We start from the raw sequence: 16,121 nt of genomic DNA on the forward strand, positions 1-16,121 counted from the left end.
CCTTCCTTCCTCCCTTCCTCTCTTCCTTCCTCCCTTTCTTCCTCTCCACCTTCCTTCCTTTCTTGCTTTCTTCCTTCCTTCATTTCTTCCTTCCTTCCCTCCCTCCTTCCTTCCTTCTTTCCTTTCTTCCTTTTCTTTCCTTTCTATTTTTTTCTCCCTTTTATTTTGAGCCGTGTGGATTAAAGGCTCTTGACACCCCAGCCAGGCAACAGGGCTGTGTCTCTGAGGTGGGAGAACCAACCTCAAGACACTAGTCCACAAGAGACCTCCCAGCTCCACGCAATATCAAAGGGCGAGAATCCCCCAGAGATCTCCATCTCAACACCAACACCCAGCTTCACTCAAGGACCAGCAACGAACAGTGCTGGATACCCTATTCCCAACAAAGAGCAAGACAGGTCTACAGCCCCATCCATTAGCAGAGAGGCTGCCTAAAATCATAATAAGGCTACCAACATCCCCAAACACACCACCAGACGTGGACCTGCCCACCAGAAAGACAAGATCCAGCCTCATCCACCAGAACAGAGGCACTAGTCCCCCCAACCAGGGAACCTACTCAACCCACTGAACCAACCTTAGCCACTGGGGACAGCCACCAAAAACAACGGGAACTACGAACCTGAAGCCTGCAAAAAGGAGACCCCAAACACAGTAAGATAAGCGAAATGAGAAGACAGAAAAACACACAGCAGATGAAGGAGGAAGATAAAAACACAGCAGACCTAACAAATGAAGAGGAAATAGGCAGTCTACCTGAAAAAGAATTCAGAATAATGATAGTAAAGATGATTCAAAATCTTGGAAATAGAATAGACAAATTGCAAGAAACAGTTAACAAGGACCTAGAAGAAATAAAGAGGAAGCAAGCAACGATGAGCAACACAATAAATGAAATGAAAAATACTCTAGGGGCTTCCCTGGTGGTGCAGTGGTTGCAAGTCTGCCTGCCGATGCAGGAGACACGGGTTCGTGCCCCAGTCCGGGAGGATCCCACATGCTGCAGAGCGGCTGGGCCCGTGAGCCATGGCCGCTGCGCCTGCGCGTCTGGAGCCTGTGCTCCGTGACGGGAGAGGCCACAACAGTGAGAGGCCCGCATACCGCAAAAAAAAAAAAAAAAAAAAAAAAAAAGAAAAATACTCTAGATGGGATCAATAGCAGAATAACTGAGGCAGAAGGACGGATAAGTGACCTGGAAGATAAAATAGTGGAAATAACTACTGCAGAGCAGAAGAAAGAAAAAAGAATGAAAAGATCTGAGTACAGTCTCAGAGACCTCTGGGACAACATCAAACGCACCAACATTCAAATTACAGGGGTCCCAGAAGAAGAAGAGAAAAAGAAAGGGACAGAGAAAATATTTGAAGAGATTATAGTTGAAAACTTCCCTAATATAGGAAAGGAAATAGTCAATCAAGTCCAGGAAGCACAGAGAGTCCCATACAGGATAAACCCAAGGATAAACACGCCAAGACACATAATAATCAAACTGTCAAAAATTAAATACAAAGAAAACATATTAAAAGCAGTAAGGGAAAAACAACAAATAATACACAAGGGAATCCCCATAAGGTTAACATCTGATCTTTCAGCAGAAACTCTACAAGCCAGAAGGGAGTGGCAGGACATATTTAAAGTGATGAAGGAAAAAAACCTACAACCAAGATTACTCTGTCCAGCAAGGATCTCATTCAGATTTGATGGAGAAATTAAAACCTTTACAGACAAGCAAAAGCTGAGAGAGTTCAGCACCACCCAACCAGCTCTACAACAAATGCCAAAGGAACTTCTCTAGGCAAGAAACACAAGAGAAGGAAAAGACCTACAAGAACAACCCGAAACAATTAAGTAAATGGTAATAGGAACATACATATCGATAATTACCTTAAATGTAAATGGATTAAATGCTCCCACCAAAAGACACAGACTGGCTGAATGGATACAAAAACAAGACCCATATATATGCTGTCTACAAGAGACCCACTTCAAACCTAGGGACACATACAGACTGAAAGTAAGGGGATGGAAAAAGATATTCCATGCAAATGGAAATCAGAAGAAAGCTGGAGTAGCAATTCTCATAGCAGACAAAATAGACTTTAAAATAAAAACTATAACAAGAGACAAAGAAGGACACTACATAATGATCAAGGGATCGATCCATGAAGAAGATATAACAATTGTAAATATTTATGCACCCAACATAGGAGCACCTCAATACATAAGGCAAATACTAACAGCCTTAAAAGGGGAAATCGACAGTAACACAATTATAGTCGGGGACTTTAACACCCCACTTTCACCAATGGACAGATCATCCAAAATGAAAATAAATAAGGAAACACAAGCTTTAAATGATACATTACACAAGATGGACTTAATTGATATTTATAGGACATTCCATCCAAAAACAACAGAATACACATTTTTCTCAAGTGCTCATGGAACATTCTCCAGGATCGATCATATATTTGGTCACAAATCTAGCCTTGGCAAATTTAAGAAAATTGAAATCGTATCAAGTATCTTTTCCGACCACAACGCTATGAGACTAGATATCAATTACAGGAAAAGATCTGTAAAAAATACAAACACATGGAGGCTAAACAATACACTACTTAATAACGAAGTGATCACTGAAGAAATCAAAAAGGAAATCAAAAAATACTTAGAAACAAATGACAATGCAGACACAACGACCCAAAACCTATGGGATACAGCAAAAGCAGTTCTAAGAGGCAAGTTTATAGCAATACAATCATACCTTAAGAAACAGGAAACATCTCGAATAAATAACCTAACTTTGCACTTAAAGCAATTAGAGAAAGAAGAACAAAAAACCCCCAAATTTAGCAGAAGGAAAGAAATCATAGAGAACAGATCAGAAACAAATGAAAAAGAAATGAAGGAAACAATAGCAAAGATCAATAAAAGTAAAAGCTGGTTCTTTGAGAGGATAAATAAAATTGATAAACCATTAGCCAGACTCATCAAGAATAAAAGGGAGAAGACTCAAATCAATAGAATTAGAAATGAAAAACGAGATGTAACAACTGACACTGCAGAAATACAAAAGTTTATTAGAGATTACTACAAGCAACTGTATGCCAATAAAATGGACAACCTGGAAGAAATGGACAAATTCTTAGAAATGCACCACATGCCGAGACTGAACCAGGAAGAAATAGAAAATATGAACAGACCAATCACAAGCACTGAAGTTGAAATGGTGATTAAAAATCTTCCAACAAACAAAAGCCCAGGACCAGATGGCTTCACAGGCGAATTCTATCAAACATTTAGAGAAGAGCTAACACCTATCCTTCTCAAACTCTTCCAAAAGATAGCAGAGGGAGGAACACTCCCAAACTCATTCTATGAGGCCACCATCACCCTGATACCAAAACCAGACAAAGACATCACAAAGAAAGAAAACTACAGGCCAATATCACTGATGAACATAGATAGAAAAATCCTCAACAAAATATTAGCAAACAGAATCCAACAGCACATTAAAAGGATCATACACCATGATCAAGTGGGGTTTATTCCAGGAATGCAAGGATTCTTCAATATACGCAAATCAATCAACGTGATACACCATATCAACAAACTGAAGGAGAAAAACCATATGATCATCTCAATAGATGCAGAGAAAGCTTTTGACAAAATTCAACACCCTTTTATGATAAAAACCCTGCAGAAAGTAGGCATACAGGGAACTTTCCTCAACATAATAAAGGCCATATATGACAAACCCACAGCCAGCATCGTTCTCAATGGTGAAAAACTGAAACCATTTCCACTAAGATCAGGAACAAGACAAGGTTGCCCACTCTCACCACTCTTATTCAACCTAGTTTTGGAAGTTCTAGCCACAGCAATCAGAGAAGAAAAAGAAATAAAAGGAATCCAAATAGGAAAAGAAGAAGTTAAGCTGTCACTGTTTGCAGATGACATGATACTATACATAGAGAATCCTAAGGATTCTACCAGAAAACTACTAGAGCTAATCAATGAATTTGGTAAAGTTGCAGGATACAAAATTAATGCACAGAAATCTCTGGCATTCTTATACACTAATGATGAAAAATCTGAGAGTGAAATTAAGAAAACACTCCCATTTACCATTGCAACAAAAAGAATAAAATATCTAGGAATAAACCTACCTAAGGAGACAAAAGACTTGTATGCAGAAAACTATAAGACACTGATGAAAGAAATGAAAGATGATACAAATAGGTGGAGAAATATACCATGTTCTTGGATTGTAAGAATCAACATTGTGAAAATGACTCTACTACCCAAAACAATCTACAGATTCAATGCTATCCCTATCAAATTACCACTGGCATTTTTTACAGAACTAGAACAAAAAATTTCACAATTTGTATGGAAACACAAAAGACCCCGAATAGCCAAAGCAATCTTGAGAACGAAAAATGGAGCTGGAGGAATCAGGCTCCCTGACTTCAGACTATACTACAAGGCCACAGTAATCAAGACAGCATGGTACTGGCACAAAAACAGAAATATAGATCAATGGAACAGGATAGAAAGCCCAGAGATAAACCCACACACATATGGTCACCTTATCTTTGATAAAGGAGGGAAGGATATACAGTGGAGAAAAGACAGCCTCTTCAATAAGTGGTGCTGGGAAAACTGGACAGCTATATGTAAAAGTACGAAATTAGAACACTCCCTAACACCACACACAAAAATAAACTCAAAATGGGTTAAAGACCTAAATGTAAGGCCAGACACTATCAAACTCTTAGAGGAAAACATAGGCAGAACACTCTTATGACATAAATCACAGCAAGATCCTTTTTGACCCATCTCCTAGAGAAATGGAAATAAAATCAAAAATAAACAAATGGGACCTAATGAAACTTAAAAGCTTTTGCACAGCAAAGGATACCATAAACAAGACCAAAAGACAACCCTCAGAATGGGAGAAAATATTTGCAAATGAAGCAACTGACAAAGGATTAATCTCCAAAATTTATAAGCAACTCATGCAGCTCAATAACAAAGAAACAAACAACCCAATTCAAAAATGGGCAGAAGAACTAAATAGACATTTCTCCAAAGAAGATATACAGATTGCTAACAAACACATGAAAGAATGCTCAACATCATTAATCATTAGAGAAATGCAAATCAAAACTACAATGAGATATCATCTCACACCGGTCAGATTGGCCATCATCAAAAACTCTAGAAACAATAAATGCTGGAGAGGGTGTGGAGAAAAGGGAACACTCTTGCACTGCTGGTGGGAATGTAAAATGATACAGCCACTATGGAGAACAGTATGGAGGTTCCTTAAAAAACTACAAATAGAACTACCATACGACCCAGCAATCCCACTACTGGGCATATACCCTGAGAAAACCATAATTCAAAAAGAGTCATGTGGGCTTCCCTGGTGGCTCAGTGGTTGAGAATCCGCCTGCCAATGCAGGGGACACGGGTTCGTGCCCCGGTCCGGGAAGATCCCACATGCTGCAGAGTGGCTGGGCCCGTGAGCCATGGCCGTTGAGGCTGCCCGTACGGAGCCTGTGCTTCGCAACGGGAGAGGCCACAACAGTGAGAGGCCTGCATACCGCAAAAAAAAAAAAAAGAAAAAAAAAGAGTCATGTACCAAAATGTTCATTGCAGCTCTATTTACGATAGCCAGGACATGGAAGCAACCTAAGTGTCCATCAACAGATGAATGGATAAAGAAGATGTGGCACATATATACAATGGAATATTACTCAGCCATAAAAAGAAATGAAACTGAGTTATTTATAATGAGGTGGATGGACCTGGAGTCTGTCATACAGAGTGAAGTAAGTCAGAAGGAGAAAAACAAATACTGTATGCTAACACATATATATGGACTCTAAGGAAAAAAAAATGTCATGAAGAGATTAGTGGTAGGACGGGAATGAAACAGACTTACTAGAGCATGGACTTGAGGATATGGGGAGGGGGAAGGGTAAGCTGTGACAAAGTGAGAGAGTGGCAGGGACATATATACACTATCAAATGTAAATTAGATCGCTAGTGGGAAGCTGCCACATAGCACAGGAAGATCACCTCTGTGCTTTGTGACCACCTAGAGGGGTGGGATAGGGAGGGTGGGAGAGAGGGTGATGCAAGAGGGAAGAGATATGGGAACATATGTATATGTATAACTGATTCACTTTGTTGTAAAGGAAAAACTAACACACTATTGTAAAACAGTTATACTCCAATAAAGATGTTTAAAAAAAAAAACTGAAAAGCAAATAAATTAAAGGATTGATTATACTTATGAAAAGCCTGCTTTCTAGCTATTGTTTGCTGCTCAAAAACTGGGAGACTTTAAATTTAAGTCTAAATTTCCTTTTTTCTTAATAAATAATTATTATTGAAAAAAAAACACCTACATTGAACTTAGTGTTTAAGAAATTTATTATTTCAAGTCACTGAGTGACTTGTGGTATTTTTTATAGTAGCTAGTGTTACTCGTTCAGATTAATACAATTGTTTTAAAAATATGCAATGGTTAGAATCAAAAGTAAGAATGAAATAAAACTATGTAAAAATGGCAAAAAAAAAAAAAAAAAAAGAATCCACCCGCCAATGCAGGGGACATGGGTTCGAGCCCTGGTCTGGGAAGATCCCACATGCCATGGAGCAACTAAGCCCGTGTGCCACAACTACTAAGCTCGCGCACCTAGAGCCCGTGTTCCTCAACAAAGAGAAGCCATCACAATGAGAAGCCTGCGTACTGCAATGAAGAGTAGCCCACGCTCCATACAGCTAGAGAAAACCCACGCACAGAAACGAAGACCCAATACAGCCAAAAGTAAAATAAATAAATAAATAATGGATTTCTATAAAAAATAAAATAAAATAAAATACATACTCCATACCAGATAAGCTTTGGGACAGAAGTTTAACCAATGCTTTGAGGAATATATAGACTAATATCAGAATAAAGGAAGCTCAAGTCTGCTGGGTTTGTGTAAACAGTACAACTTTTACACTTGGACCCCCCGCAACACACACACACACACACACACACACACACACACACACACACACACACACACACACCTGGACGTAGCTAGCTCCTCTCATAATTAACTCACCTTGTGGGAGTTCAGAAAACAGGCAGCATAGACAAGGATGTTGCAGAAAATATAACAGAAGCAACAGACATACGGATCATTGAGAGCTGGATGTTTAGGTCAAAAGGATGTGCTTTTTCTAGTCTGGAGACCCTTCTGAGTTTTCAAAAATATTCCCATGAATTTAAATGTGTAGGGACAGTGCCTGCAGTCTGTATAAATTTTTTTTTGTTGGTTGCCATAGGGATAGATTAATTTTCTGACAAATTGCAAACCAAAACAAACAATATTTTGGGAATAACTTTACAGACAGTTGTATTTTCCCACTATAATATATCGATTTATTTAGCATTTAGTGAAGCAATTAGACAGTTTTCCCATGGGAAAATCTAATTTTAGTAGAGGTAGGTCAGACTAACCAGGATCTAAAAGCTATGAGTCTCAAACAACTACTTTTAAAATTTTGCCTAGAATAAAGGTTAATGGGGTGGGGGGGAAAGAAACAAAAAGAAGTAAAGAAAACAACTGTATGTATAGGCAGTTTTCCCACACATCGTGTTTCCCCACATTTCATAATTAATAGTGTATAAGTTCTTCAAAGGAGTCTGGGGTCAGGTTTTTGTGACTTTTGGGGTTACGTAAATAAGGTTTAATGAAAACCATATTCCAAGTGAAATTCTCCGTACCTGGCTGTAGAGTTCCACTGAGGATTCTCCTTTGAGTTGATGGCCTGTGAGGTAGGTATTGTGTGAAGATTCAATGTAATAGTAGGAGAGGGGCAATTGTAATTCTTTAATGTTCTCCTGCGACTCATCATTTTTCGAGGCAAAATTATCTTTGTCCATCAGAAACCTAGAGGAAACAAAGTTTTTTAGAATTGCATGGGAAAAATATATATTCTTTTTAAAAAAAAATGAAGTATAGTTGACTTACAATATTATATTAGTTTCAGGTATACAGCATAGTGATCCAGTATTTTTATATATTATACTCCATATAAAGTTATTATAAAACAATGGCTATATTCCCTGTGCTGTACATTACTTCCTTGTATCATATTTATTTTACACCTTGTACTTTGTGTCTCTTAATACACTTGCCCTATCTTGCCCCTCTGTCAAACTCTCTCTCCACTGGTAACCACTAGTTTGTTCTCTGCATTTGTAAGTCTGTTTGAAAATTGTATGCTCTTAAATGATGGGCAAAGATTTTTTAAAAGTTACCTTGCAAATCCTTCAAACGACATTAGGCCCTGATGACACATACTAACACTAGGCTCGAACTTCTGCAAGGGATACAAAAAGAGTGTTATTTAAGTAAAGGAAACTAAAGGGAAAAACCATCACATCATTTTTTAAAACTGTTCTGCTTTCATCAGGAAATATCTAAACCAAATATTTGAACTAATTTAGTTATGCAGTGGTAAGGTGTAGTTTTTTAGTCTAAAAGAAAACATTAATTATGTGTGAGTATATTATATGAAGCATATTTATTTAAGAGAAAAAAGGAGAGTGGGAGAAAAGAATAAGACTGATTTATACGAAAACAAACGATATCGGTTTATCCAGGTGAAGATGGGGATCATAACGGCAGCTACCATAGAGTTGGTGGGAGGTGAAATGCGAGAATCCACATAGAATCCTCGGTACAGTGCTTGCGCTCCATCATATTATAGTGAGCACACAATCATGTGATCTTAACCTTACATTTTTAGCACTGCCAGTGATCAAGTCCAGTTGCTAGCCAGCTAGTCCACTGATTCCCAATCAGCTGACAAGGCAGGCTGGAAACCTAGACTAATTCTGCTGCATGTGGTGCAGCCACAAGGAACTATCTCGTCGCCCCCTATCTCCTGCCACCCCCTAGCCGAAGCCATCACCGCCTCTCGCCTGGGTTACTGTGACAGCTTCCTACCCGGTCTCTCCGCTTTCCTCCTTCCCTAGCACAGTTTATACTCCAGTGGGGCCAGAGTGACCTCTTAAAAACACAAATCAAATCATGTTACTGCCCCGCTCAAAAGTTTCCAATAGCTTCCCATCTCACATGGACTCGACTCAAATTCCTTCCCATGGCCGAAAATGCCTGGATGATTCGGCCCCTGCCCACCTGTCTGAAATCATGTCAGCTATTGTCCCTCTGGCATTTGTTATTCCTCACAGCCTCCAAGCTCGCCCCTGCTTGCTACTCCCTGTCTGGAATGCCCTTTCCTCAGACCTTCACATGGCTTATGCATGCAGGGTTCAGCCCAAGTGTCACCTCCCCACAGTGGCCTTTGCTTACTCCTCTCAGCCCTCCTGCATCACTCCATCCCCTTACTCTGCTCAATTTTTTCAGAACCCATTGTTACCTAGAATTATAGTTTTATTCATTTATTGTCTGCCTCACCCACTAGAATGTAACTACTCTATTTCCAGGTCCTGGAACAGAGCCAGGTCCATAGTACAAGCTAATAAACACTTGTTAAACAATCAAAGTGGCTGACAACCTAACTACTAATTCTACTGCATGTGCTAGAACTACAAGAAGCAATCATGTACTGATTCCTTACAGTAGTCACTGAGTAAGAGAAGGCTTAGGACCTATGTTAATCATATGTTAAATAAGAACACATATTTGGTATTTAAGAAAAAAAAACCAACCCTCTATTTAGGCCATAGACTTAAAGGTGTTAGAAGGAAATATAGAAAGAGTAAATGTTTACAGAAAATAATTAGCATAGTTAGAGGCTTTACACATTTGCTTGCACACCAGATGGGTACAAACCTGGATGATGCTGAGGATTTCATCATAAGTGTAGTGTTCTCCTTGGCAATTCACTAGGAAGTCATTGAGCTGGAGGATGCCAACTCCAAATACGCCCAGGGATGTGCTCTCCACCCCAGTGCCATTTGTCACGATACTTGCAGCAGCAATGGCATCAGATATCTGCCTCTGGTTGTCGGACAGCTGCTGTTTACTCTTAATGAATAACCCCAAATCGGAGACATTTCTGGTCAACAAATCTGAAACAGAACCACCCACAGAACACGGACAGGCTAGCCAGCATCTTTTATAAAGTTCATTTTGGAGATAATGGTGTTGTGGAAATATTAATCTGGAGAAACTCTTCACTAATCTGTCTAAACAAGCCATCAAACTCAGTGCTTCTTCCTGGCTTCACATAGTTGAAGGAATAAACAAAAATGAATCAATGAATAAGTAAAAGAAACTAAGAGAGAGCGAGGTCAAAGATTTTGAAAGCCCATAAGCTTCAGTATTAGATGGAAACTACATGTAAATTTATTTGGGGACTTCAGGCTGTATTCAGACTTTGGTTTTTGAGACTAGCTACTTCTACATCTTTATGTTTGCAGAAATGGAAGACGTACCCTTAAGATTACAGTTTTTTCTGTATTTTAAAAATGTAACTGTAAACATTTGTGTGCAGGTTTCTGTGTGAACATAAATTTTCAGCTCATCTGGGTAAACGCCAAGGAGTACAATTGCTGGATCATACGATAAGAGTATGTTTAGTTTTGTAAGAAACTGCCAAATTCTCTTCTGAGGTGGTTGTACCATTTTACATTTTCACCAGCAATGCCCTGATTGCTCCACATGTGCACCCGTTTTGGTATGGCCAGTCATTTTCATTCTAACCACCGTGGAGGACAGTCTGTCAGTTTCTTGCAGAGCTAAACACAGACTTATCCTATGATCCAGCCACTGCATTCCTAGGTGTCTACCCAAGTGAGCTGAAAACTGACCTCCACACAAACCCTGCACACCAAACATTTATAGCAGCTTTATACATAACTGCTAAAACTTAGAAGCAACCAAGATGTCTTTCAACAGGACAAATATCCATACAACAAAATATTATTCAGCAATAAAAAGAAATGACCTATCAAACTATGAAAAGACATCGAGAACACTTAAATGCATATTGCTCAGTGAAAGGAGCTTGTGTGAAAAGGCTACATACTATATGATCCCAACTATATGACATTCTGGGAACGTCAAAACTACGGAGACAGGAAAAAGATCAGTGGTTGCCAGCGTTCAGAAGGAGAGTGGGAGCATTGAAAAGATGGAGCACAGAGGATTTTCAGGGCAGTGGAACTATTTATTCTGTATACTTCTGTAATGGTAGCTACATGTTATTATACTTTTGTCAAAACCACTAGAATGTACAACACAAACAGTGAACACTAATGTAAATTATGGACTTCAGTTAATATAATATATTAATATTGGCTCAACTGTAACAAATATACCACACTAATACAAGATATTACTAAGGGAGGGAACTGTATGTGTGTGTGGGGGGAAGGTATATGGGAACTCTCTGTACTTTCCCCTCATTTTTCTGTTAACCTCAAACTGTTCTAAAAAATAAAGTCTATTAATTTTTTAAAAAGTGTCACTACTGGGCTAGTCCATAGTTATGCACATTTATGACTAAAGTTGAAAAAGGTCAACATTTTTAGCATAAGGACAATATATTTAAAAATAATTAAAAAGCAAATGCATGAAAGAGGACAGGTTTTTTTTGTTTTTGTTTTTGCTTTTTAGTGTTTATAGTTTCCAGCAAGAACAGAAGAGAAAAATAATAGGCTTAAAATGCATGGGTGGTGATGGGTGGGATGGAGGAACTAGACATTCTGGTTTACATATTAGGAAAAATGTCCTGGATGTTCAGACCGGAGTGCTCTGCTGAGGTCACGAAAAACTCTCCTGTCAAAGGGCAGACGGCAACTTCCACCCTGGGGCTGAGTACCCACCCACCTGGAGGCATGGAAGAGACTGGTGGTTCCCAACTGGGATATGCCACACACCTCGTGGACTTTTGGAAATCAGTGGGAAAGGTTTTTAGTTGTCAGAATGACTGGGAGGCTCTCTTGGTGAAATATTCTGGAATCCATGGACAGACCCACACAGTGATGAATTTCCTTGTCCCAAATGCTAATGATACCCTTTCCCCTGACACCTCCATTAGAAAGATAATTCTCTAAGCATTTCACGATGCTCCAGGTAGCAGCATGCCATGTAGGACAGGCTAAGGGCTTGTGTGATTGGATCTCTAACTTTCATTTTTAGGTAGAAAGGTCTCAAAGGGAAATATGAAATTCTCGCACAAACCTAGGTCAGGCTGAAGACCACTGGTGTTTTCGTCAATGGTCAAGTTGGTGTAGAGGGGGGCCGCTGTGGAGCCGGCTCGGTCGCAGGGTACGGCATAGATGTCAAAGAGATCCTTCAGGTCCTTGCGGCTCCTCACACTGGATGTGGGATGGAGAACACCTCACCTTTGGCATTGTTATAACAAGGTAAGGGTCAGACAAGAAAGGCTAAGAAGAAATCCAGCCATACCTGAATGATTTGAACAGTTCAACAAACTCCACAAAACTCATGCTGCTGTCTGAAACCATGAAGCTCTGAAAGCCCTTCATTCCTCCTTTGATCCGCCCATGCCAGCTGCTGCTCCAAGCACTGCAACAAAGACATGGCCTTAACGGGCAGAACCGGGACCAGTTTTGTCATTCTGCCCCAAGAGACATTCTCTGATTAGCAACGTGAACAAAAACATGGACTGCAAGTCATGAGCCCGTGAGCCATGGCCGCTGAGCCTGCACGTCCGGAGCCTGTGTTCCGCAGCGGGAGAGGCCACAACAGTGAGAGGCCCGCGTACCGCAAAAAAAACCACCAAACAAACAAAAAAACAAACATGGACTGCAAGTCATTGAAGGTTTAGGCTCTTTTCTTTCTTTTTTTTTTTTTTCTTTCTAAGCATTGCTTTAATTACGTACATCTTTTCATTTCTCTCAAAATTAATCCACATTGCATCGGAGGAGATAAAACATTATACACCGAAACCACTTAATGTTTATAGCTTAATAAGGGCACAAAGTTGAGGTTAATATTCCTCTACTAATCATAACAGTTCTTTGAAATCTCAGGTCAATGGGAGAAAAAAACCCCATAAATTCAGAAGTTTTGAAGAAAAGTCATTTTAAAAAACAGCTCCAAATTACTCAGTCATGACTTATGGAAGATTATGCATGTTATTTCCCATATTCTAAAATATAGAAACACATTTAAGAAGAAAATCTTGAATGTATCAATGTCTTCTCTTTTTCCTTTCTTAACCAGTTCTTAGATGAAAACAAGGACAGGCTTTTAATGTTAATGGAAAATGTGAGTCACAAAAATATTAAGGATGGAAAGAAGCCAAATCTGCCTAGAATTATATTTGCACCTACCAAGGCTGGATCTATTTAATATAAAAATATCAGTCAACTGGGTCAAAAATTCAGTCTAGTTGTTTCACAATATTTTTAAATTTTCTACACTGGTTCCCTGACGGGAGAGTATGAGAAATGTTTTGTCTGGTTTTTGGTCAAATCAATGACTAGGATCTTATTTTTTTATTTTCATTTTTGCTTTTGTCTCTTATTTTTTACTTTCGAAATATTTCAAATATGTAAGAAAGTAGAGGGAATACTGTAATGAATAGTTAGTTTGTCCTCAATCCTGCCAATACTGTTTATTCATAGAAAATTATTTTGTGTTGACATCAGAAGGTCACCTCCATTAATGGAAGAGTAATACAAATGGATAGATTTATTGTACTTTGAAGGCTTGGGTTATTGATCGCCAATGTGGTATGAGAAACAAAGGGTAGAGGTTCAGGAAGAAGAAAAAAATCTGATAACAAAATGGCTTATCATTTGCATTTAAGCAAGTACATTCCCTGCCTTCCTTCCTTCTGGTTCCAGGTTCAGCCTCTGTAGGCACCCATCACCCTCTGACTTTAGGAAACTCTATCAGTCCACTTGTTTCTTTCCTAGGGCTCAGTCTTGCTCTCTCCTTGAAGAGCATTCAGGCTGACTTTTCTTCTCCTGTTTTGTCTTCTCTTTCTGGTTTAGAATCCTTGGTGGGCACTGCCCCCTGTCCTTCTATGGCAGGGTCCTCTGATCTTGCATCTGGCATGGTAGTTTCTCTACTTTTACCTCTTTGAAAAGATTTTCCTCCTTTACTTTGTCCATCCTTTTCCTGCTTATGAGTGATTGAAATAAAGGGAAAGACCACTTAATCCAAGTTCTCTGGCTATTTTATTTACCCCGGATACTGTATAGGCTGAAATATAATGTAAAGTATTCTGATTCTTTGTAGCTTTAATTTTGTTACAAACCTACAAACTGGGCTTCCCCGGTGGCAGAGTGGTTAAGATTCCACCTGCCGGGCTTCCCTGGTGGTGCACTGGTTGGGAGTCCGCCTGCTGATGCAGGGGACACGGGTTTGAGCCCTGGTCCGGGAAGATGCCACATGCTGCGGAGCAACTAAGCCCGTGCACCACAACGACTGAGCCTGTGCTCTAGAGCCCGCGAGCCACAACTACCGAAGCCCGCACTCCTAGAGCCCGTGCTCTTCAACAAGAGAAGTCACCGCAATGGGAAGCCCGCCCACCGCAACAAAGAGTAGACCCCGCTCTCTACAACTAGAGAAAGCCCGAGAACAGAAACGAAGACCCGACGCAGGAAAAAATAATAAATAAACTAAAAAAAAAAAAACCCAAACCCCTACAAACCTCGCAAGAGTGGTATAAAGAATTCCCATGTACCTGTAACCCAGTTTCATCAAGTGTAGAAATTATGTTCATTATTCATATTGTGAAAGGATGCTTCTCTTTAAAAGATGAGTCACTGTAGGGTTCTTTTCTGTAGCAAGCTTCCCAGGAAGAGAGGAAGGGGGGAGGAGGGGTGCGTGTGTGTGTGTGTGTGCGCACACACGTGCACGCGTACACGTGTGTAAAATTAACGTTTCTAAAGCAAATATCTGTACAGACTCACTTCCTCCTCCCATTCCTGTTTGACGAAGTAAAGAATGTCTGTTTTATCCTGCTTCTGTCTGAAATTTTTGCATTTCTTAAACTTTAGTATGGGGCTGAGGGAGATGATGTGGCATTCTGATTCCTTTGAAAGACTTTCATTTTAATATTATTTCTTCTGAGAGGGTAGCTGTTGTTTCAAATCTGTAATTTGCATGGACCTTACAAAATAATTTACACTAATACCAGCTAAACCTATCTAACTTGCTGTAAGACATTCACTTCTCTGGACGTGTCTATCTCATACATGAGAAGAGTGCGAAATATATTTCACCTATTAGCAAAGGGTCAAGCTGCTTACATTAAAACTTAATTTATTCTTCGTTTAGAGCAGTGCTATCCAATAAAACTTTCTGCAATGATAGAAATGTTCTTTATCTGCACTGTTCAGTACAGTAGACACCGGCCACTGGTAGCTATGGAACACTTTTAATGTGCCTAGCATGAATGAGGAACTGAATTTGAAATTTTATTTAATTTTAATTAATTAAAATTCGAATTTAAATAGCCACTTAACATTTTTTCCCTGTGGCTACAGCTGCTATATCAGTGTAGATTTAGAGACTCACAGCTTGGATTTTGTTACTGCTACTGATCTTTGAAGGGTTGGTCTGTCAAAAAATGAGAAGCAGTTATAGTAATATGAGAAGGTAAAAATACAAAATCAAGAAAATTAGGAACTTTAAAAAAATTGGGGGTTTTCAGTTTTAATGTGATTGTTAAGTCAAAATTAGAGATAGTCTTTCCATAGAGCACTGGGAGAGGATGCCCTTCTACACAACCTGAAGGGGGTGAAGGGTCCTTCTGTTTTATCATGTTAAGGCCCCACCTGGACAGGCTCTTGTTTGAAGAAGACAGCACAGGGGAGGACACTGGCCTGATGGGAGATGACGTCCCGGCAGCCAAGTTAGGGGACCCAGCTGCGGTCAAAGAGTGGGCTCTTCTGGAAGGGAGAGGGTTAGGAGGGCTCGTGATGGCGTTCGCCTCTGTGAGGGTGAAAGACAGAAAAGAGACAATGACTCCGATTATACTTGCCCTCAGAAATCAAATGAAAACCAAAGATGCTTCTGAACATCTGAGGAAATCAATCCATGCAGGTAATTAATGTACAAGAAGCCTCAAAATATTCTGGTGGGTTCTCAGTCCTG

At 39.6% G+C, this 16,121-nt stretch overlaps 1 protein-coding gene across 5 annotated transcripts in view; it reads right to left on the bottom strand.

Moving 5' to 3' along the window:
* The window catches only part of PLCE1 (phospholipase C epsilon 1), a 328,855-nt gene that overhangs the window by 49,476 nt on the left and 263,258 nt on the right, over nucleotides 1–16,121 (bottom strand). For 4 of the 5 annotated variants that reach the window (XM_067024972.1, XM_059054405.2, XM_067024973.1 and 1 more), the window contains 6 exons: nucleotides 15,803–15,959; nucleotides 12,456–12,575; nucleotides 12,228–12,364; nucleotides 9,873–10,111; nucleotides 8,333–8,394; nucleotides 7,796–7,961 (listed from right to left, as the gene is read on the bottom strand). In XM_067024972.1, coding sequence (XP_066881073.1) covers nucleotides 7,796–7,961; nucleotides 8,333–8,394; nucleotides 9,873–10,111; nucleotides 12,228–12,364; nucleotides 12,456–12,575; nucleotides 15,803–15,959 — 881 coding nt within the window. The remainder of the gene's footprint in view (nucleotides 1–7,795; nucleotides 7,962–8,332; nucleotides 8,395–9,872; nucleotides 10,112–12,227; nucleotides 12,365–12,455; nucleotides 12,576–15,802; nucleotides 15,960–16,121) is intronic. The other variant, XM_059054408.2, reaches the window with a different exon arrangement.

Source organism: Kogia breviceps, chromosome 2 (assembly GCF_026419965.1).
Source record: "Kogia breviceps isolate mKogBre1 chromosome 2, mKogBre1 haplotype 1, whole genome shotgun sequence".
Classification (NCBI taxonomy): domain Eukaryota; kingdom Metazoa; phylum Chordata; class Mammalia; order Artiodactyla; family Physeteridae; genus Kogia; species Kogia breviceps.